Here is a 24,894-nt window from a genome sequence, read left to right as displayed (position 1 = left end):
TTTCTCAGGTGTGTAAGGCGGCAACCTGGTCGTCCGTTCACACTTTCACAAAATTTTACAAGGTTGATGTGAGCGCATCTTCGGATGCTTGCTTCAGCTGCACGGTGTTGCTGGTGGCTGTTCAAGGTTGCATCTCCTCTGTTGAGGAATTCTGGTTGTTATGGGTGGAGTTTCGTTTCTTGCTGTTCCCACCCCTCGTTTTTTGACACTGCTTGGGGACGTCCCTAAGGTCAAGATTAAAGGTGCTGTGTCCGTCAATGAACGAAAGAGAAAATGGGATTTTTGTACTCACTGTAAAAATCGTTTTATCATTCATCAAGTTCATTGACGGACACAGAACCCACCCCTCATATTTATGTTTGTACTGCTTTTTGACAAGCTGAGCTGCTGGAAGCAGAGTGAGGGGTTATAGCCAGTAGGACAGCCCCAATTGGATGCTTGATTGCAGTCGCTGCTCTACTGCCATTGCGGATCACATTTTAGTGGAGCAGGATGGACTGCTGTTCGTGTGAATGAATCCCAAGGCATTTTTGCTTGGTTAGTGCCTGTAGCACAAGTGGTCTGTTAAAACAGTTATCTAGATTTTTTTTTTTTTTTTTTATACTGCTTTCTTATCTTGGTTCTAACTGTTCATTTTATGTGATCTGGGGATAAATCCTGACCCTAGAACAAAGCCTCACTCCCCACTCCATATCTAGCATTGTTAGATGCTGATGAGCATTAGGCGGGATCTAACTATCCGACACTGATTTACTGAAATATAAGCCAGTTGAGTCATGAAGCTTTACAGAATATCAGTTAAAACGCAGCCACTCTGTGTAGCATGCTGGTCATATAAAATTACTAATTGTTTTGCATTAAACCACCGGTTTATTACTAAAAAATGTATAGGTTTATTAATGTACAGTTTAAAGGCAGGGGCAGAAAATTATTCTGTAGATCCAGAAAACTTGTACTTCTGATGAAACTAATAGAAACAAAGGGTGTTTTAATGGTGGAAATGTTGATTTTTATATCATATTTTATGTGAGTGTGTGTATATATGTGTGTGTGTATATGTATATGTTTTTTTTTTTTTTTTTTTTTATAAATGTTTCTTATATTTCAGTCAGTGGGAAGAAGATGATGAAAGGGCAGATTACAGGCAGAACCTTCAGTGGTTAGAGGAATGCAAAGATGGAATGTTTGAAACTTGGTATGAAAAGATTAATCAGGCAGATCCAGATGTAAAGAGAAAGGTGAGGATTTTTGTGGCCTCCTCCTTCTGTTTTTTTTTAGTATTCTCTCCAACTGTTTTTGTTGTCTTTCAACTGTATTCATTAATCTACAAAGAATAAATATAAATTTATGTAATAGGCATGCTTGCATGTTGTGTTCAGAGATGCTCCCTCTCCCTCTCTCTCCCTCCCACACACACTGTATGCGTGCAATCTTTGGAGGCATCAAATCAAAGGCTAAAGTTTGTGTCATTTGTAGACTTTAAGGTAAATGTACACTAAATAGTTCACCAGGGAGTAGGATGCAAGAGAAAGTTCAACAGAAAAAGAAGACAAGGGGAAGGAAGGAGGGTGAACATAAGGAGGTGAGGGGGCATACATCTCCCGCAGACTTGGGTCAAGGGCAGCCAGGTTACTTAAAGGGCTGTCAGACTAGTGGGGTCCAGGGAAGGCAGGGCATAGGAAAGCCAGGGTTCCCAGATTTTAATAAATGTGTGAGTCTTTAAGGATACTAGACATTTGCTAATGAGCATCAAGTTCATGTCCTTAACTTCTTGAAAGAGATTGTGGGCTTCTTCCAGGCCCTGGCAATGATCTGCTTTGCCATGAAGAACAGAGATGTACCTTTTTTTGAGATGGACAGAAGCCAGGGATTGGTTGGTGGAGATGAGCCATCTGGGCATTTTTGGGGATTATTAAATTGAAGAGGGAATGAAGAACCCAAAAAGAACTCGGAACCAAAAGCTTGTACTTTTTGGACAAGACCACCAAACATGAACTGTGTCAACCAATAGGCACATCCCCTAAAACATCTATTGGTATAACCGGGATTGGCCTAGGCAATCTGGGCAGGGACCAGGTGCCAGCGGAAGAGTCACCTTCTAGGTACTTTTAAGAATAGGGGTGTAAAAAGAACATTTGGCTATGCTTAGCCAGGATTTGTTGTAATCTTCCAAGTCCATCAGGGCCTCCAAATATCACTATTTTGAATATAGGTAGGGGAGGAGGTTTAACCCCTGGTGTTTTTAATATAGAGTATAGCATAGAGATGAGTTTGGGTGCCCCTGGGAAATGTAGGCAAGTGTGTTCAAAGGACATTTTGGTATAGGTGAAGACGTCAAGTTTTTGTAAGATCCAATGTTTTATTTGTAGATAATGAAAGTGTTCCAAGGGGGGCGCGTCATGGTGCTCTTGGAAGGAGGACCAAGATGGAAAAGCACAGGCAGTCAAGTGGTGAACGTATGTGAAACCATGCAGAGGCCACCTGGCAAATGACCTAGGTTGCTTTAGGCCGAGGGAAATGTTAAAGTAAGGAAGGGAGACATTAATTTACCCAAGTCACAGATCCTTGGACTATGAGACATTTAAGCTGATTACATTAAACATAACTCTCATGTGAAGTGTATGGAGCCTGCCCTCTGACCTCCTAAAGATTAAGGGCTCATTTACACTTGATTCGGACAGGCTTTTTTTAGCTCTCTGAATGCTAGTCAAAGCCCCTGTCAATAAATAAAATGGTTAGCTTAAAGTCCTGTTTACACCTGCTTTTGCTTTGCTTTCAAAAATTATACCCCATGTAGCTTCAGTGGTCCTTCAAAAAGCATCTTCAAAGTCTTCATAGAAGTCTATGGCAAAGCTCGCTTAAAGCCCAATCAAAGCTTCACCAAAGCCCCACTGAAGCCCCAGGCAAAAGCAGGTGTAAACAGGACTGTAAGCTATTTTAGTTAGTGACAGGAGCTTTGACCTGCATTCGGAGAGCTTTAACAATGCATGTCCGAAGCCTTGTTTTGAAGCAAGTGTAAACTAGCCCTAATGCAAATGAAGTTAGAACTCCTTATCTGTTTGATCAATGAATTTAAAGTTGAATTCCAGGATAATCCTAACTATTACAACTGTCCACTCACCCTCCTAACACCTATACTTACTAACCTGTGTATGAACAACGTGTATACTTGCCTATTTTAAGGACGCTGCTGCAGTCCAGTCACGTGATTGTTGGAGCTCTACCCTGTCTCCTGCAGCCACTGCGGTCTGACACAGGGAGATCACGTGACCGGACTGGTTGGAAAATGGGCAAGTATATCTCTATTATACATATAAGCATAGATCTGCGTTTTTGAATTAACATCGATTTTCAAAAAACTGCCACTATCGACAGCCAGGTAAACCAGCAAGCGATGTTATGTCATCGCTCCTGGGCTACCATAGTGGAGACCCGATCAAAGCCGATTTCAGCTTTGTATGGGTCTCCGGCCAGCCGGAGCATGTGCCACGTAGTAGCTTGGACCTCCCTGTGGGACGGGAGAGCCACAGTGGGTGGCGGGGGATGTCCCCTCCCATTCCTTGTAATTGCAACTGAGTGGCTAGTTAGCCGCTCTGGTTGCTATTACAAGAGAGCCGACCATCGGTTCTAAACAAAAATGGTATTGGGGTGATGCCTGCAGCTGCAGGCATCATCCCAGTACAGCCACTTAAAGTCAAATGAAGTACCAGGTATGTGATTTGGTGGCAAGTGGTTAGGGTTTTGGGTCAGGGTTATAGGGAGTTAGCATTTTCAGATGGAGATGAGGATTAGAAACTCTTATTTCTTTTGTGACAAGTTTCTATTGACAATAATGTATTGTTTAAAAAAAAAATACAATTCATCATGGAAACACATTCTTTCTCATGTGAGTTTTTCATACATTATTATTATTATTTTTTTTTTTACAGAAGCACAATATTGTGTAAGCAATATATTTAACCTTTTTACTGCAAGGCCTTGCGCTCCACATTTAGGCTCAGTTCAAACTACTGTGATGCAATATTCAGTTCAATTATGGAGAGTGACTTTGGATGTTGGCATATTCTGTGAGGTCAAATTGCACTGAAATTGCAGCAAAAGAGCACAGGAACCTTTTCTAAAATTGCACCGTACATAGTCGCATTGATGTAAACAGGCTCCATTTTCAAAATTATGTGATTTCCTTTATCATTGATTCAGTGCCACTGAAGTCTCATCAGAAATGGCACCAATATGAACTAGCACTTAACCTTTGATGGCACATTTTTGCTGTCTTTTCAAAAATCCTAAAGCACAGGACCAGTAGAATAAAATAGGTGTTGCAATGGATTTTGCACATATCACAATAGTTACGAAAATATTTATCAAACAATATTTTCTATAAAATATTTTTTTAACAATACATTTTTATTTGTTTATAGTGTACATCATTGCAAATATGTGGTAACATAAGTTATGAATATAAAAGATTGGTCATAGTGGTAAGATTAACACATATAGTAATAACCGTTTGCAACAAAAGGAATATAATACTTGATGATCAAATCCTTGCGTACCCCAATTGGTTTCAAGCTATAAGCAGGTGTTGATCATCAAATTAATGAATTTTACAAGAAACAAAGAATGTAGTGATAGGTGATGAACCAGACCAAAAACTCAGATTTAAGAGAGTTGTTGAGAGTTAAGTATTTAGAGGCTCTATTGTGAGATAGCCAAGCTTGCCATTTTTTTATTTTTTTTTTAAAGGTGATGATGGAGTAGTTCTTATAGGCGAACATCAGTTCATATTGTGCTTGGATGTTTAGTCTAGCAATGACATTTGATAGATTAGGTGCGTCAATGGATTTCCATAAGCTGGTTATATTCAGTCTAGCTGCTATTACTATATGAACTACAATCATTCTATATATTGATGGATATTTATCGAGATCTATTCCCAAAAGGGCCATAGTAGGAGTAAGCTTAGTTAGGTTTCCCATAAAGATGGCTATGAAGTAGGAGACCGACTTCCAGAAACTTTGCAGGTTTTTACAGCTCTATAGAGTATGGTAAAGTTTACCAATTTGTTCATTACATCTCCAACAAATGGGAGATGTGGAAGGGTATATTTTTGATAGTTTGTAGGGGTTAAAATACCATCTATTTAGTATTTTTTGTGTGTTGTCACAATGCTCAATACATGAGAAGGCTTTACTGGATATCTTTATAGCATTCTGCCATTGGTCGTAGGAAAGCTCTTTGCTCTAGGTCTTTCTCCCATTTGATCATATGATATATATTTTTTTTCATTTAATTGGGAAGCTAATCTTTTATAAAAAAAAAAAAGAGAGATTCTGTTCCTTTTTACTGCATTATTTTAGTAAGATATAGCCATATTTCTAGAGGAATTTCTATGGTGGTATGGGGGTTAAACTCTTTTAAGCAGGTGTGTTTGGTGATTTTGCTTAATACTATGCTCTCATATTGTATTGGTAAACCTTTAAAAAGAAAATTACCTTGTTGGATCCATTTTCCCACTGATAAGAAAATTTTGCAGTAGACTATAATTTTTGTTGGAATTGATACCTTGGGTCCATATTTTTTATTTTATCTTTGGTTTTAGATAGTATGTGTTTCCATGTTATTAGTGTGGATCTGATGCTAAGTAAATCAGGAGTGCTAATTTTGGGAAGTACATGGCTAGCAATGGCGACTGGTGCTCAACATTTTTGGGGGAGCGCAGACAAATTGAAAAAAAAAAATCAATTGCAGGCCACTGTCCCCATCAAACGCAGGCCACTGTCCCCATCAAACGCAGGCCACTGTCCCCATCAAACGCAGGCCACTGTCCCCATCAAACGCCACTACTGTGCCCCATCAGATGCTCGAGTGAACAGCGAACGCACAGCATTGCACCCGCTGTTCATCTTTTTGTGCGCCTATTTGAGCCTATGGCTCTAATCAGATGCTTCCAAAAATCACCCTCACTGCTGTAATTCAGATCCCCGGCGCTCTAAAATGGGCCGGACATCTGAATAGGGGTTGTCAGCAGCGATTATGAATAGATTTATGCATTCATGCATGAATCTACGTGATTAGAGTGGTGCAGGAGAGAGGGGGTGGCACTCCTACGCCCTTTATGGATGCACCGCCACTGATAGCTAGCAGTAGATAAGGCATATAGGTGGTGGCCTGAGCTGACCTCATTTATCCATAGCAAGTCCTGTTAAATGTGACACACTGTTACTAGATATACTTGCAAAATTCCTATGAAACCTAAAAGATAACCTGGTTTAGAGTAAATAAATATTTGTAGATTTTAAATTTGCCAAACTGTGAAAATTGTATGTACATTGTATGTATGTATGTGTGTGTGTGTGTGTGTGTGTGTGTGTGTATGTGTGTATGTATATATATATATATATATATATATATGTGTGTATATATAATTATGTTGCACTGAAAATCTGGAGGTTGGTTTCACTGTCGCACCTTTTCATTGTCGATCTGCAGTGCCGTGTGTGCGCTGTGATGGTATGCGTTGAAATAAAATGATCCAGGCTTGCAATTTTAATACAACACAGTACAATACAGCAAGCAACAACTCAGTTAACTGCTTCCCATCCGCCCCTGTGTCATATGACGTCGTCGGGTTTGAACGGCGATATATGATTTAGGCCTGCCTTTTACAGACATCATTCAGATATCTTCTTTTACAGCCTGAGATTCCCTACACCATAAGAACAATCGTAGCGGCTTTTCAGCAACTTGATTGTTGTTTCAGGTGGCGAGAGAAGACGCCCCCTCCCGCCGCCCTCCGGTGCTTCTACTAACTTACCCATGCGATCAGTGAGCTGGATCAGTGGCCAGATGGTCCCCAGAGTTTCTATGATCATTCGGAGGCCAGGCACGATGTTGTGATGTCACGGCCAGCCTCTGCATTTGAAAAAATGCCACCGCCTCGCCTGGAAAGCTGAGACCTTTTATTATTTCAAGCGTCCCAGCCTAGAGATAAGATCTGGGGACATATTGACCCCAGAGCTCACTGTAAAGAGGACCTGCCACACATCTAAAATGAAAGCATCAAACTAGAAAAATAAAAGTAAAATTAACAATTAAAAAAGAATTTAAAGCGCTCCTGTTCCGTCTGTTGGCTCGCAGAAGCGAACACATCCATAAGTCGCGCCCACATATGTAAATGGCGTTCATACCACTCATGAGGTATCACCATGAACATTGGAGCGAGAGCAAATATTCTAGCCCAAGACCTCCTCTGTAACTCAAAGCATGTAACCTGTAACCTTTTTAAAGTGTTGCCTATGGGGATTTTTTAAGTACCATGCCTTCAGCTGTCAACACCATTTTTTGTACATTGAATATACCTATAGGTAAGAGTGGTTGGGAATTTTTTTTGTTTCTTCTTTTCCCTTCCCTGTCTCAACCATAAGCGTACTTTGCATTTACTCATATTTTTTATTATAGCTCCATCTACTTTTTATCTGCTGATTGGGAATACCCATGAAACGCGTAGAGATACTGTCATATGCTACATTATTGCAAACATTTGTTTGAGATTCATCAGTATCAGGCAACCAGTAATGATACCAACTTTTATAAGATAACCTATGATTACTGTTTATTATGTCTATAGGCAACTTATTGTTACCTTAATTATTATTTTACAATCCCCATTTATGGTGGTGTGTGTGTGTATATATGTATATATACATATATGTGTGTGTGTATGTGTATGTATGTATGTATGTATATATATATATATATATACACACACACACACACACACACACACACACACACACACACACACACACACACACATGCAATAATACGTTTTCATGTATTGTCATTGATTACACAAATGTTATCATTAATATGATTGTTTACCAGGAATCAATAAACATGACATGAATAAACATTGTGTGCTTCATATAAAGTTCCACAATTCCCCTTTCACAGTAGAGATAGTCAGTGCTGAACATATTTCAGAGGGTAGTATTGGGGGCATTAGTAGTAGGTTGATTAAAGCACATAAACCCGAAGTAAGTATAGTAACTGGTAAGTTCTATTTGCAACCTCGGAACACCCAGTAAGATCTCCGTATGTGCCCGGTCTAAACTACGTGGCATGTTAACCAATGCCAGGATCCTGCTGGACAAGATGGGAGAACTAGAGATACTGTTGTTCGAGGAGGATTTAGGATTTGTGGGAATTTTAGGGACGTGGTTCAACAGCTCTCATGATTGGCTGGCAACCATTCAAGGGTGTTCCATTTATTGCAGATATACAGGCATACTCCTCCCCCTTTTTTACCCTCTCTATATCAAGAATAATGTACACGTGAATGTGAGAGATGACATCACGAAAGAAGCTAGGGAGGAGGTTGAATCCTTATGGTTAGGCTCCAAAAGGATGAAACTAAGGGGAAAATACTGGGAGTATGCTATGCTAACCTGAGGGAAGAGGGGGGAGACAGACCTATCACAATCTGGATTAGCGGCAAGGATGGAAAGTGTTATCAAAATGGAGGATTTTAATTATCCAGACATAGACTGGGCAGAAGGAACCGTGCATTCATCTAAGGCTTGCCAGTTCCTAAATGTCTTGCAGGACAATTTCATGGGTCAAATAGTAGATGCACCAACTAAAAACAAAGCGTTACTAGACCTACTGCTTACCAACAATACAGACCTGATCACGTATGTGGAAATACGGGGCAATTTAGGAAACCTTGATCACAGGTCAATTAGCTTCAGTATAAATCACACAAATAACATAAGGTGAATTCAAAGGCACTGATTTTCAAAAGAGCCAACTTCCTTAAACTACAAACCTTGCTAGATGATATTTATTTGTATAAAATCTTAGGAACAAAGAACATGGAGGATAGATGAATTTGCTTTAAGAGCATATTAAATAAGGTCATTAGCCAGTGCATCCAATTGGGAAATTAATTTAAAAGACCGAATAAAAGTCCTGGGTGGTTTAACGCCCAATGTAAAAATGAATATAAAGGCAAAGGAGAAGGCTTAGCATTCAAACTTTACAAAGAATGCAACAAGAAATGTAAGGATGCAATTAGGGCAGCTAGGATAGAACACGAAAGACACATGGCAGAGGAGAGCAAGAAAATCCCAAGAAATTCTTTAAGTATATAAACAGTAAAAGAGGAAGGACAGACCATATTGGCCTCATAAAAAATGAGGAAGGGAATCTGGTTACAAAGGATGGTGAGATGGCGAAGGTATTGCATCTATTCTTTACGAGGGAATCGGGGGGGCTTCAGTAACCAAAACTTCTGTCTTTATCCTCATAACATATCACAGAAAGCACCCTCATGTCTAACAGAGGACAGAATTCGAAATAGAAATGAAAAACATAGCATTAATAAGTCACCGGACCAGATGGCTTACACCCGAGGCTCCTTAGGGAACTTAGTCAAGTAATTGCCAGACCATTGTTCCTAATTTTTACTGACAGTCTACTGACTGGAATGGTACCAGCTGATTGGAGAAAAGCCAATGTAGCACCAATATTTAAAGGGCCAAAATACATGCCTGGGAATTACAGACCAGTTAGCCTAACCTCAATAGTATGCAAGCTCTTGGAGGGGATGATAAGGGACGATATACAAGATTTCAGTAATGAAAACTGTATCATTAGCAGGAATCAGCATGGATTCATGAAGAATCATTCTTGCCAAACCAATCTATTGACCTTCTATGAGCAGGGGAGCTGCCATCTAGATAAAGGGAGGCCTGTAGATGTGGTTTATCTGGATTTTGCAAAAGTATTTGATAAAGTTTCCCATAAACGTTTACAATTTAAGGTCCGTTTGCATGGATGAGCACATGGATTGAAAACTGGCTACAAGGGCTTCAGAGTTCAGAGGGTAGTAATAAATCGGGAGTACTTAGAATGGTCATGGGTGGGAAGTGGGGGCCCCCAAGGTTTTGTCCTGGGACCAATCCTATTTAATTTGTTCATAAAAAAAAAAAAAATCTGGAGGATGGGGTAAATCGTTAAATATCTGTATTTGCGGATGATACTAAGCTAAGCAGGGCAATAACTTCTCTGCAGGATGTGCAAACCTTGCAAGTAGATCTGAACAAATTAAGGGGGTGGGCAACTACATGGCAAATGAGGATTAATGTGGGAAAATGTAAAATAATGCATTTGGGTGGCAAAAATATGAATGCAGTGTACTCATTGGAGGGAGAACCTCTGGGGGAATCGAGCATGGAAAAGGACCTGGGGGGTCCTAGTAGATGATAGGCTCAGCATTGGCATGCAATGCCAAGCTGCTGCAAACAAAGCAAACAGAATATTGGCATGTATTAAAAAGGGGATTACCTCAAGAGATAAAGCGATAATTCTCCCACTCTACAAGACTCTGGTCCAGCCTCACCTGGAGTATGCTGTCCAGTTCTGGGCACCAGTCCTCGGGAAGGATGTGCTGGAAATGGAGCGAGTACAGAGAAGGGCAACGTAACTAATAAAGGGACTGGAGGACATTAGTTATGAAGAAAGGTTACGAGCACTGAACTTATTGTCTCTGGAGAAGAGACCCTTAAGAGGGGATATGATTTCGATTTACAAATACCATACTGGTGACCCCACAGTAGGGATAAAACTTTTCCACAAAGGGAGTTGAGTAAGACACGTGGCCACTGATTAAAGTTTGAAGAAAAGAGATTTAACCTTAAACTTCAGGGAGCATTGATGGTTTAAAAAAACTATTAGGTAAGCACCTGAACGACCACAACATACAGGGATATACAATGTAATACCGATATATAATCACACATATAGGTTGGACTTGTCTTTTTTTCAACCTCACCTACTACGCAAGTCTTTTTAAACTTTTTTTTTTTTATTACAGATGCATTTGTTTATTGCACGATACTGTGACCTGTTGAATGTCGAAATATCTTGCGATGGTTGTGATAAAATTGCACCATGGCATCGCTACCGATGTTTACAGTGCAATGATATGGATTTGTGTAAAACATGCTTCTTGGGTAAGTCTAAATAAATTAGCAGCAGTGATTTATTTACATTTTGCTATACAGCCGGCAGTAAATAAACTGTGCTGATTAAAATAGCAAATTGAAATTTCGGTTTAGTTGGAAAATGAATAATTTTTCACTTGTCTTTTTACATCATACATCTTTTATAATATCATGAGTGAATGGGAAGTTTGCATGAAACTGAACATTTTTACTTGCATTCTAAATAGCATTTACTGCATTGTGGTGATTTGATGAGACAAATACATAATTAACCAGCTGGATATAATCTGATTCTAAGGTGGTTCTAAGGTGGCTCACTGCTGCCCTCTTTAGACCACATGGTCATTCTGAATATTTACCCCTTTCCTCCACACCTGATGTGTTACATTGTAGTCTTACTATTACCCACCCACTGGGAGCTCAATCAGTTTTGGCTACCCCTTTTCACTAACATCACTTTCCCACATCGCATATGATCACAACACCAAGGCTTTCAAATTGAAAACAGACACTCGGCCGCTAATATTATTGTGTGGGATGCCTTGAAGGTGTACATTAGAGGGTTATGTATTCAAGAAATCTCCTCTATTAAGACTTCTAATAAACATAGCTGTGGACAGGGCAGAGCAAGCCTATATACATGCTCTTAATACCACCACCGAAAAGAAATGGATAGAAGCACAACAATATTACCATACTGTACAACTACAACAAGCTGAGAACAAATGTTTTTTCGCCTCTCAAATGTTTATTGAAGAGGGGGAGGGAAACCGGACACATTATCAGTCATAGCCAATTTCCAACAACTGTCCTCTTTTATACATACACACCACATCTCTACCCTCAAGTTGTCTCAGATACTCCTATCATACAAGGGTTTTGCTCCTTCTTTACCACAGTATACTCATCTAAGGTTTCTCATACTGAGGATGAGTTCAATTTTAAATTCTCGGCATACAACTTCATCAACTTAAAGCAGAGTTCCATCCAAAAATGAAACTTGCGCTTTTCCATCTCCCCCACCCGCGCTGTCTGCTGGGAGACACACAGGTCCCAGAAGACAGCAGGGACCAGTCAAGACACGCAGTGTGACTTGCACGTGCACAGTAGGGAACCAGGCTGTGTTCTTCCTGAACCACTTCCTGATTCCCTTACTGAAGATGCCGAGGGTCAGGTCTGCTTCGCGTGAGGACATTACAGGTGCCCTGGACAAGTAAATGTCCTTACAATAAAAGTCAGCAGCTGTAGCATTTGTAGCTGCTGACTTTAATTTTTTATTTTTTTTTCCCGGTGGAACTTCACTTAAAACTAAAGTCTTGTCTGTTATTTTTAAAGGGAAAAAAAACATGTTTACACTTGCCTGCTCTGTGCAGTGGTTTTGCACAGAGCAGCCCAGATCCTCCTCTTCTCAGTTCCCTCTTCGGTGCTCCTGACCCATCCCTTCTGTTGAGTGCCCCCACAATGAGCAGCTTACTATGGAGGGCACCAGAGCCTCAGCTCTGTGTCTCCATTCAGAAACGGAGCCGTGGTTCGGCCTTGCCCCCTCTCTCTCCTGATTGGCTAACTGACTTTGACAGCAGCGGGAACCAATGGCGCTGCTGTGTGTGTGTCAGCCAATTAGGAGGGAGTCCTGGATGCCTGAGGCACTTGTGCACATCACTGGTTCGAGATAGGGCTCAGGTAAATATTAGGGAGGCTGAGGTAGGAGATACACACAGAATACATCAAGGTAAAAAAAATATTCTAAGGTAACAATGTCTGGGGAATGCCCAGGGAAAAACCAAAGCCTACTTACCACCAGACAACCAAATTAACCTGCCTAACAGTATGCGTTAAAAACAGGGGTTTAGTCCGCACGCATTTGCAAACGCATGCCTGAGCCACAGAGTCACGTTAAGGCACTCTGGTTTCTGTGGTCCTAACACTAAAATATAAGTGTCCCCGCAGTGGAGGCACATGTATTCTGATGGATAGATGAGAGCAGGTGGGCTGAAGGGGAGCCACCCCTCCTTTAAAGGTACAGGAGCACACCAAACACCCAGTGAGAGCACAATGGCAGCAAAGGTGTTGGTGCACTGCTGGACCAATACAAACACTCACGTGATAACAAAAACTTGCCACCGCCCTCATCTATAGCTGGCTATCGCAGTAAGCGGCATTGGAAGGCTAAAAACAGGTAACAACAATGTCTGGGGAATGCCCAGGAAAAAAACAAATCCTACTTACCACCAGCTCGCAGACAGCCAAATTAACCTAACGGTATGCGTTAAAAACAGGGGTTTGGTCCGCACGCATTTGCAAACGCATGCCTTTACAACCACTTTTAAGGCCTTGGATAAAAAGTAACCTAATGCTCCCATTGCCATAGGAGGAATTGCTAACGAATAAAAGTAGACTCTGGACTGCCGCACTCTTGAGAAAAAAAACACCTTTATTTAAAAAATCATATAAAAAAAAAACACAACGAACACAACAGACAAAAAGGCTGACGTTTCGCACTAGCAGCAGTTCTTACTCATAGCATAGGAATTGCAAACGGTTATGGCCACATTTCCCAATTACAAAGCTCTGGGTAGTGATGGGCTGCTGAGAGCACTATATAAAATAAAAGAACTATATAAAATATTTACGGATATTCTTTTACCTGAATTACTAACCATAATACGGACCACTAAGGAACAGGGATCGCTTCCACTGTCTACATTGTGCTATTACGAACAACCAGGCTAACATGTTTGTCATACAATATCTCACAAAAGTGAGTACACCCCTCACATTTTGTAAATATTTATTATGTCTCTTCATGTGGCAACACTGATGAAATTACACTTTGCTACAATGTAAAGTAGTGATTGTACAGCTTGTATAAGACCCCTTTCACACTGAGGTGCTTTACAGGCGCTTCAACGCTAAAAATAGCACCTGTAAAGAGCCGCTCCTGCGTTAAAAATACTCTTGCAAGCATCAGTGTGAAAGGGTCCTAACTGTGTCAATTTGCAGTCCCCTCAAAATAACTCAACCCACAGCCATTTAATGTCTAAACCGCTGGCAACATAAGTGAGTACACCTCTAAGTGAAAATGTCCAGATTGGGCCCAAAGTGTCAATATTTTGTGTGGCCACCAATATTTTCCAACACTGCCTTAACTCTCTTGGGCATAGAGTTACCAGAGCTTCACAGGTTGCCACCAGATTCCTCTTCCACTCCTCCATGATGACATCATGGAGCTGGAGGATGTTAGAGACCTTGTGCTCCTCCACCTTCTGTTAGAGGATGCCCCACAGATGGGTTAATAGGGTTTAGGTCTGAAGACATGATTGGCCAGTCCATCACCTTAACCCTTAAGGTTGTCCTCATGTTGGAATACTGCTCTGGGGCCCAGTCTCCAAAGGGAGGGGCTCATGTTCTGCTTCAGTATGTCATAGTACATGCTGGCATTCATGGTTCCCTCAATGAACTGTAGCTCCCCAGTGGCTGCAGCACTCATGCAGCCCCAGACCATAACACTTCTACTACCATGCTTAACTGTAGGCAAGACACACTTGTCTTTGTCCTCTCCTGGTTACCGCCACACACGCTTGAAACTATCTGAACCAAATAAGTTTATCTTGGTCTCATCAGACCACAGGTTCCAGTAATCCTTGTCCGTAGTCTGCTTGTCTTCAGCAAACTCTGAATCATCTTTTAGAAGAGACTTCCTTCTGAGACAGCCATGCAGACCAATTTGATGCAGTGTGCTTCTTATGGTCTGAGCACTGACAGGCTGACCCCCCCCCCCCCCCATCCCTTCAACCTCTGCAGCGATATTTGTAGCACTCATACGTCTATTTCCCAAAGACTATCTCTGGATATAAAGTTGAGCACATGCACTCATCTTCTTTGGAGGACCATGGTGAGGCCAGTTCTGAATGAAACCTGTCCCATTAAACCACTGTATGGTCTTGTTCACTGTGCTGCAGCTCAGTTTTAGGGTCTTGGCAATCTTCTTTTAGCCTAGACCATCCTTATATAGAGCAACTATTCATTTATTTTTTTTCTCCAGATCCTCTGTTATTTGCCATGAGGTGGCATGTTGAACTTCCATTGACCAGTATGAGAGAGTTAGAGCGAGAACACCAAATTGAACGCACCTGCTCCCCATTCATACATGAGACCTTGTAACAACAATGAGTCACATGACATTGGTGAGGGGTAATGGCTAATTGGGCCCAATGTGGGCATTTTCACTTAGGGGTGTACTCACTTTTGTTGCCAGCGGTTTAGACATTAATGTTGAGTTATTTTGAGAGGACAGCAAATTTACACAGTTATACAAGCTGTACACTCACTATTTTACATTGTAGCAAAGTGTAATTTCTTCAGTGTTGTCACATGAAAAGATAAAATATTGACAAAAATGTGAGGGGTGTACTCACTTTTGTGAGATACTGTATGTATTGTGTGCATTTAAGAGGCAAACGCTAACTTCATTTCACAAATACTACTTGTTTGTGTCTGTACCAGGGCAAAATTACAAATCAAAGTCAGAGGGAAGGCTGAACCACTGATCTGCATTCTTATTGGGACAGTGCCTGAGAAACGTTTACAGGCCTTGCATCTGCTTAAAAGCCCAGCAATTAGCATTTAGCAACTAGGTTTCTTTGAATGCATCTTTTATGGTGCTTTGTGGTCTCCATATTGCTTACTTTCCTAGCGCAGCAGTTTTATTGATTTTATTGTATATATTTACAGTTTTATTTGTTCATTTCACAGGTGGAGTAAAACCTGAGGGCCATGAAGATGACCATGAAATGGTTAACATGGAATATGCATGTGATCATTGCCAAGGACTTATTATTGGGCATAGAATCAACTGCAATGTGTGCAATGACTTTGATCTGTGTTACGGATGTTATGTGGCTATGAGATACCCTGACAGGTGCTTACATCTACTTAAGACGGTTATGCACTTGTATTTTTAAATTGTATTACATAAGGCTATGGATACACAAATGAATCATACTTTTTTGTACTGCAACGTTCTCAGCATTTCTCATTGATTTGCTGTAAGTTGTTAGACCCATTGTGTGAAAGAAACTTTTCATTTAACAATGTTTCAATGTATTAACATTTCACAGACGTCTTTTACAACTTATGTCCTGTTAGGTGAGGGTGCTGGCTGAGACGCGGATCCCTTTAGGATTCAGGGGCAGCTCAAGAGATAATGCAATCTGTTTTTGTTTTTTTTTCTCATAAACTTTGTCCAACTGATTAGCTGATGTATGGGATTCTTGATGTTTAAGTACATCTAAAGCCACAGCTTTTTCCCTTCTTGTTCATTGAGGGACACAGGATGTTTGTTTTTCTCTTATTTATACCATTTCCTAAAACTATTTTTCTTTTTTATACATCATGGGACACAGAGTTAGGCTAATATTAATTACCTGCTGGGTTATACTTCATCTCCAGGTGAATGGACACTGGTAGACCGAAGGTCCTTAGACAGGAAGTGATCCCCTATATAACCCCTCCCATACAGGAAGTACTTAAGTTTTTTTTTTTTTTTTTTTTTTTTTAACCAGTGTCTGCAAGGTGGATGGCACGGTTGTTTAAGCTCTCTGAGCTTCAGGCCCATAACCTGTTCTTAAATGAATCAAAGGATTGACCGATCAGATCCATTTGACACAGGCTCTATATGCTTAGATAAATGGTACCCGAGCCTCACAAAGAAGACTCAAGATCCTGCAAGATTTTGCCTGTGATCCAGCCTCCGGGCGCTGGAGCCTGCGAATTGGAATCCTGGACACTACAGTGCTAAGGGTTTCCTGCAGGGTGCTGTACAGTTCTGAGTGGACCATTCACCTGAAAAGGGTACCCAGTACTTGAAGGTCCTCAAGTGACAGAAACCCGTTGTGAAGGGTGAAGATTGGGCTCTTGGTTTCTAAGCTGCCCTGCGCCTGGACAGGTAAGTGAAACCATTTCATTATTGTGGGTTGTCCCAGTGATTATAACAATCAGTCAAGCTAGCTAAAGGCTGGACACGTGTGTGCGCGACCATATGGGGGGAGTTTTGAGCTAGCTTCGGCTGTTTGTAAAGTGTACCTTTATTGCTTGTGTCTGGCTGTTTTTTACCTGTATGATGGTGCGCCATTTCGCCTTGGTTCGCTATGGCGCACGTGCTTTCGAAAGAGCGCTGCTGGGCTCAGCAGTTTGGCGGCCATGGCGCACGTGGCTTCGCCGCACATGCACCGTAGCCTTTATCTGGGTGCACGAAGATTCACATCATATGTGAACGTGCCCGTTCGCCAGGACCGCATGCACGTAGGAGCAGAGTGTTCTGGCGTACAGCCAGCTTATTTAAGCTGTGTATGCCAAGCATGTGGTGCTTCCAGAAGGCAGCTATGGGAAACAGAGCAGGCTCTGAACCAGACATGTGCAGCAGTTCATTTCTCCTTACCCCGGTCACGTGAGTCACCAGGAGTTGCTTTGCAGGCTACAGATGCTTAACAGAATTGTTGCATAGGGGCTTGGTGAGCCCTATTAAAGGGTCTTCCTTCTGAGGGGTGTTAATACTACACCCAGGTACTCTTTTTGTGGCTAGTAAATGGAAAGAGGAGCAGGACAAACGCTACAGGAAAGGGCACACATGTTGTCATTCGTTCCTTATGAACCTAGTCGTTTCACTAGTGTTGTATCCCCGGAAGGACCAGAGAATTCCGGGCAATCTGAGCCGCTGTGCCTATCTGGTATAGTGCCTACAGTCAACGCTGATTCACCCTTCGTCACCAAGGACGACCTGTCCTCGGCCCTAGCCGGGTTAGAGCACAGGATTGCTGGCATGATTGGCTCCATCCTGCAAGGTGGCAAGAAGCATGACAGGTCCTCCTCCCCGGAGCCTCCTAATTTGGAGCAGGAATGGGTTGAGGGTGGGGGAAGAGCTAAAAGCTCAGGTTTCTGTGGAGGGCCTGGTGGATGAGTTTGCCTCTGAGCAATCTGGACAAGAAAATATCCAGTTTGTCAGCCTCTCAGTCGCAGAGGCTTTTGGTCCAGTCTCCTTACCGAGATGGTTCGTTCTGCCTTTAAGTTGCCTCTTTTAGAGGTTACTGAGCCCCCTGGTCCTCTTTGGGGTCCCTGAGGCCTTTTCAGACTTTCCCCTTACCCTCTGTTGGAATAGGTGGTGTATGCTCATTGGGAACATCCTGACAGGATTTTTGTTCCTCCAAATAGGTTTTCCCTTTTATATCCCATAGATGAAAAGTTTAAGTGGAGCATGCCAGCCATAGATGCAGCAGTCTTTTCCTTAAACAAGAACTTAACTTGTATGGTTAATAATGCACAGGGCTTGAAAGGCCCTGTTGACAAGAGCCCTCCTGCCGATCGGAGATGCATCATGTCCGGGTGACATGAGCACATCTGCGCGATCCCCCTACTTCTGAAGGACGTTCCTGAATGTCCACTCAGAAGGAGAGAGCGCCCACCCGGCGTATATGTACATTGGCTGGGTGGGAAGTAGTTAAATCCACTGACGGGAATAGTTTTCCCAAGTCCGTCTTTCAGGACATCCACCGTAGAGAGACCCTGGCTCCTCCCCTCTTAGGAAACACCGCCTTCAATTTCACAATTTAAGTCTCATCCTCCGCCCCCCTCAGTTATGGTGTTTCCTCCGGTGGGCAGACACCGCTAAGGAACATTAGCTAAACAGTCGGCGAGACTGAGGCTATGTTATCTTCAGTGGAGGAGACAGGGGTCTCTCTGGCTCTGCTCGGCAGTCCGATCTTCTATCGGACTACATTCGGCAGTCCGGTCGGCTGGGGTGCTGGACTTTCATACTGACTGTCTTACACGCACTCCGCTTGGGGAAAGCAAGAAATTCGGGGAGGTCCATCCGTTCATTCGCCCAGTGGGGCGCTGCAGCAGGATGTCCTAGGTCCCCCTGTGTTTGCAGTCGGCTTGGAGCTGGAGGCCGGACTGGATGACGGGCAACGTCAGTTCCAGTGGGGGCGGACATCTTCATTGGATGCACGTCTTCCGGTTCCGTGCGCGGTTCGTGAAAGGGGACCAAGCGTTTGGCGTTTCTAAGCTGTACAGGCAGCTGTCGGAGGCACGTTCGTACCACTCTTCCTCAACAGGAGAATGTCCGAAGCAGAGGCTTCAAAAGCTCCTGGGGATAACGGCACCAGCCACTCAAAGGTAAAGGGAACCCTGGGGAGGTGTTCCCTTACTCTGTAACCAGTAGCTCCGCTGGTGTTTTTCCCCCTTGGTGGTTGGGGGGAAGGGCAGTGTGTCTGGGATCCTGGTGGTGGTTGATCCTAGGGGGGGCACTCCCAGTGGTCCTCTAAGTAGGGCTTGTGTTTCTTTTTTAAACTTATGCTGCCCTCTCTTTTTTATTTGTTTTTCAGAAAGCCACGAGCAAGTCCCCCCATGGTTCTAGGAAGAAGTGTCCTTCATGTAGAGCCTCTATGGGGGATTCCTGGGCCAAGGCACTTTGTAAGGAGTGTATTGAGGGGTTGGTTAGGGAGCAGGCAGCAGAACAGGGTGCAGACCTGGCGGCTTCTGTGAAGGAACTCTCTAGTACTTTCCAGTCCTTCAAAACGCTCTTCTCTAGTTTCCAGTGGTCTCAGCCCCAGAGCACTCCTCCACCAGCGCAGCAGAGTGTACCACCTAGCCCAGTGGATGTTCCTCCCGTGGGTGGGGAGAATCCAGGGGGTTCCAGAGAGGAAGTTGAGGAAGAAGTTGACAGTGCCGCCTCAGACTCCCAAGGGGAATCTGATGGTGAGGGATTGGATGGGGAATCCAAAAGAACCTCACGGTATAAACTTTCCCTGGAAGAAGTGGATGTGCTGTTGGGAGCTATCCATATCACTTTAGGTATACAAGAGGAAAAGAAGGCATTGTCACTCCACGATTAGATGTACAAGGGCCTGGGGGAACAGAAAAAGCGGGTGTTCCCGGTTCATGACGTGTTGATCGATGCCATCAAGAAGGAATGGCAGGATCCCGAAAGAAAACATTTCTTTTCTGGTGCGTTGAAACAAAGGTTTCCTTTTGCGCAAGAGGAGTCTCTTGTCTGGAATAAATCTCCCAGGTTAGATGCGGCCTTTTCTCAGGTGTCCAGACATACTGATCTGGCCTTTGAGGACATGGGGGTACTTTCAGACCCTATGGATCGAAGGATGGATTCACTTCCGAAGAAAGCCTGGGATTCATCACAGGGAAATCTTAAGCCTGCCATGGCAGCCACAGTGGTGGCTCGTAATATTGAGTATTGGCTTACCCAGATTAAGGCACACATTGAAGCAGGGACGGCAAAGGAGACTATTCTATCCTCCTTTCCCATGCTGCTTAAGGGGGTAGCATACATGGCGGATGCTTCGGCTGAATCGGTGCGAATGTCTTCAAGGTCTACGGCTCTGACCAACTCAGCCAGGAGGGCCTTATGGCTGAAGACATGGCAGGGGGACAATGCATCCAAAGCAAAGCTCTGTGGGATCCCTTTTACAGGGGACTTGCTGTTTGGGCCAGGTCTTGAAGCAGTGTTAGATCGCACGGCTGATAAGAAAAAGGCCTTTCCCGTTAAGAGGGAGTATGGGGAGCAGTCAAAAAGAAAGACTCGTCCTCAGAAAAAGTTTAAAGCCCCTAGAACTGATCGGCAGAAGAAAAGTTGGGGGCTGAAGGGCAAAGGGCGTGGGGGAGCGATTTTTTTTTTTGCCCTCCTGAACAGCCCAAAAAGTCTCAATGACAGGGTCACGGTGGGGAGGAAGGTTGGGGGCCTTCCTCCCACAGTGGGAGATGATCACCTCCAATCAGTTTGTGTTGGGGATTATCAGAAGAGGTTACCGATTGGAGTTTTCAGACCCCCCCCCCCCGAGACTCCTTGTCACCGAGCTGCCAAAGTGTGCAGAAAAATCGTCTGCCCTTCTTTCCTCTCTTCAGGAGTTAGAGGAACAGGAGGTGGTGGTACGGGTCCCAGCAGGAGAGACAGGCAAAGGCTTCTATTCTCACATTTTTGTGGTTCGCAAGCCTTCGGGAAAGTTCAGGCTCATCCTGAACCTGAAGCCTCTGAATGTCTGTCACCTACAGAAGGTTTTGGATGGATTCAGTTTACTCGGTGAAGGTACTTCTTCCACCAAATTGTTTCATGGCATCGATAGATTTAAAAGATGCATACCTGCATATTCCCATCGCAGAGAGCCACCAGCGTTTCCTCAGGCTGGCAGTGAAAACCTCAGTAGGGGTGCTACACCTTCAGTTCAAAGCACTTCCCTTTGGGCTATCCTCTTCCCCCGTATCTTCACCAAAGTGATGGCAGAAGTTCTGGCATTCCTGCGTCTCAGGGAAATCTCTGCGATCGCGTATCTCTGCGATCTTCTCCTGTTTGCCCCTTCTCCGGCGCAGTTGATTTTGGATCTACAGGTAGCAAAAGACCTGTTAGTGAGCCTGGGTTGGCTTCTGAACCTAGAGAAGTCCAACTTAATTCCTTCCCAAAGGGTCACTTTCCTGGGGTATGTGTTGGACTCAACAGAACAAAGGGTCTTCCTTCCCTTAGAGAAAATCCAAAAGGTAGACAAAGCATTGTTGTTTCTCCAGGGCAGCCATCAGATCTCAGTAAGGAAGGTCATGTCTGCCTTGGGCTTGCTAACGTCCACCGTCCCAGCAGTTCAGTGGGCGGGGTTACATTACCGTCCTCTGCAACTATTCATCTTGAAGGTTCGGGACCACAGTCAGGGGTCTCTGGACTCTCTGGTTTCGGTTCCATCTCAGGTAAAGTGGTCCCTTTGGTGGTGGAGAAAGGGAGCAAATTTGTCGCAAGGTCTAGAATGGATTTTACCAGTATCCAGGGTGGTTACAACCGATGCGAGCAGCTCAGGTTGGGGTGCGCACCTCGACTCCCGTTTGGTACAGGATACCTGGGAGAGGCTGGAGTCAAAGAGATCCTCGAGGGAGCTGAGAGCAGTAGATCTGGCATTCAGGACCTTTCAGAGCGAACTCCGGGGACATCATGTAAGAGTCAGGTCGGACAATTCCTCGGTAGTGGCTTACGTCAACAGGCAGGGGGGCACCAGGAGTGGATCCTTATGTGCCCCAGCAAAAGCCATCCTCAGGTGGGCCGAAGCAAATGTTCTGTCACTTTCAGCGATACATTTGAAGGGAGAGCAAAATCAGGTAGCAGATTTTCTCAGCAGGAGAACACTGAGAGAAGGTAACTGGGTTCTCAAGCAAGAGGTTTTCGAAATGATCACCCAAAGGTGGGGGATTCCTTTGATAGACCTCTTTGCCTCGAGGGAAAACGCCAAGGTAGTTATCTTCTTTTCCATAAACAGGGGGGGGGGGGGCGTTGGGGGTGGACGCACTAGCACAGAGTTGGGGATTCTCCAAGTGCTATGCTTTCCCCCCTCCCGTTCTGATTCCTGCAGTGTTAAGGAAGTTTCAGGCAGAGAACACTACCCTTATTCTAATCGCGTCACTTTGGCCCAGGAGGCCGTGGTTCTCCATTCTGAAGGGCCTGTCTGTGGAACCCCCCTGGATTCTCCCATTCTAGGAGGATCTTCTTTCTCAGGGTCCAATCTGCTGTCCTCAGGTGGAGCGGTGGAACCTTGCAGCTTGGCTACCGAGGAGGAATTGCTGATGGGCAAAGGGTTCTCGGATCCTTTAGTAGCCACTCTTCTAAGTTGCAGGAAAAAGGAAACTCGGACCATTTACTTGAAGGTATGGAGGCAGTTCAACAGCTGGTGCTCAGAGAACTACTTCGATGTGCGCAGCTCGGTAGCCGTTCTAGAGTTCCTGCAGGCAGGGGCAGATAAAGGTTTAGCCCTTGGAACCTTGAAGGGTCAGGTATCCGCTTTAAGCGTATTTCTGGAAAGGCATCTAGCTTTAGACCCTTGGATAGTGAGGTTCTTTAGAGCCTTAAGTAGGCAGAGACCCGTTACAAATTCCCCCTTCCCAGTTTGGAAACTTTCATTAGTTTTACAGGTTCTCACATGAGAACCTTTTGAACCATTGGAATCTTGCTCGTTAAGACTGATCACTCTCAAAATGGTGTTTTTGGTGGCGATCACTACGGCAAGGAGAGTGAGTGAACTCTAAGCCCTTTCTGTTAGGGCACCTTTTTTTCAGGTTTTTCCAGACCGTTTAATTTTTAAGACGGATCCGGACTTATTACCTAAGGTAGCCTCTAGTTTTCATAGAGTGCAGGAGATTGTGCTGCCTACTTTCTGTTCAAATCCGGTGAGAGAACAGTAACACATTTTTCATAGATTGGATGTTAGAAGATGTGTCCTTCATTATTTAGATTACACAAGTCAGTTCAGGAAGATTCACTTTTTGTGTTATTTTCAGGGGCTAGGAAGGGTTCCAGAGCCTCTAAACGTACAATAGCCAGATGGTTAAGGTCAGCCATTGGGCAGGCTTATGTGACAGGGGGGGTTAGAACCCCCAGTTGGGATCAGAGCACACTCAACCCAGGCAGTGGCAACTTCTCAGGCAGAGTGGGCTGGTGCTTCTCCTGAACAGATCTGTAGAGCTGCAACGTGGTCCAGTTTTTCTACGTTTGTGAAGCACTATAGGTTGGATCTTCTGTCAGCCAAAGACCAAGCCTTTGGTCGTAAAGTGCTGCAAGCAGTGGTCCCACCGTAAGGAGCTCGCTTATCCTCTCTACGGTGGCTGTCCTGAAAGACGGACTTGGGAAAAACTGACATCCTTTTCCGGCAGTCTTTTAGGACAGCATCGGTTCCCACCCAGGTTTTTGGAGATCTTTGTGAACTCATCATCACATGAGACCGTCAGGTAAGATTAAAAGTTTGTTTGTTTGACGTGTTCTTGCGTCTCCCCAGTTGGCCGGAGTTACTCTGGAAGAACTGAGGGGACGGAGGGAGGATGAGACTTAAATTGTGAAATTGAAGGCGGTGTTTCCTAAGAGGGGAGGAGCCAGGGTCTCTCTACGGTGGCTGTCCTGAAAGACTCCCGGAAAAGGATGTTACCGGTAAGTAACTCCGTTTTTTTTTTTTTTTTTTTTTTACCTACTCACAGTGGGCATCATCCTTTGTGGCTGAGAGGCCAAATGAGGGTGAAACATAATTGCTCCACATCCGATGATTTTTTTGAACAATCAAAGTTTTTAAAAGATAGGTTTTTGGAAAAGGGCTATAAGACTCAACATTTGGATACTATAGTGGAAGAAGGGATGTGGGGATAATCAATAAAATTCATGAATGGGGTTTTATATCAGGCTTTCACTCTCAGTACAGAGACTTTGAGTCTGTTTTTAATACCCATTGGCACGTTTTATGTCTAGATAAGACATTACAAAAAAGGAGCTTCCATCAAAGCCAAAGTTGATCTATGGTAAGGCTCCAAGTTTTGGTGATATGGTAGTAAAAAAAAAAAGTGTTGGACCCCCCCTGTCGTCCTCCCACATTTTGTAATAGACGGCTTTTTCTCATGCAGAAAGTGTAAAGCATAGCGTGAAGTGTCTTGTCAAATAAGAGGTATAGATAGGTTTTTATCCACATCTAACAATAAGGAATTTTACCATTAAGGAGTTTATTCCTTGTAACACAACTCATGTGGTATACGCTTTGAAATGCCCTTGTGGGTTAATGCTTGTTGGCAGAACTAAACGATTGTTACGCATTAGGATAGCAGAACATATGCACAATATAGCGATTTGGTTTTAAGGACCATAATGTGTCTCTTCGCTTCAAGTTATTCCGTAATCAGGATCCTTTAGGACTGTTATTCTCGGGTATTGATCATATTGAGCCATCTTGGAGGGGTTCTAATATCGTACGAGAGTTTTCAAAGCGGCAAACTCAATGGATTTTCCTAATGGACACGCTAGCCCCTAAAGGGTTAAATATAGAAATAGGTAGGCATTATCTATCTGTAGGTTTTTATAGTGATATCTATA

The 24,894-nt window shown here is 43.5% G+C and overlaps 1 protein-coding gene across 3 annotated transcripts in view; it reads left to right on the top strand.

Annotated features, from left to right (window-relative positions):
* Positions 1-24,894, top strand: part of ZZEF1 (zinc finger ZZ-type and EF-hand domain containing 1) — a 424,884-nt gene that overhangs the window by 248,548 nt on the left and 151,442 nt on the right. For all 3 annotated transcript variants that reach the window (XM_077482353.1, XM_077482352.1, XM_077482354.1), the window contains 3 exons: positions 1,109-1,238; positions 10,880-11,018; positions 15,762-15,927. In XM_077482353.1, the coding sequence (XP_077338479.1) occupies positions 1,109-1,238; positions 10,880-11,018; positions 15,762-15,927 (435 nt within the window). The remainder of the gene's footprint in view (positions 1-1,108; positions 1,239-10,879; positions 11,019-15,761; positions 15,928-24,894) is intronic.

The sequence above is a fragment of the Lithobates pipiens genome, unplaced genomic scaffold (genome assembly GCF_037356315.1).
Source record: "Lithobates pipiens isolate NorthernLeopardFrog02 unplaced genomic scaffold, aLitPip1_a1.2 Scaffold_16, whole genome shotgun sequence".
Lineage (NCBI taxonomy): Eukaryota > Metazoa > Chordata > Amphibia > Anura > Ranidae > Lithobates > Lithobates pipiens.
This window is presented reverse-complemented; position numbering and strand designations above follow the sequence as displayed.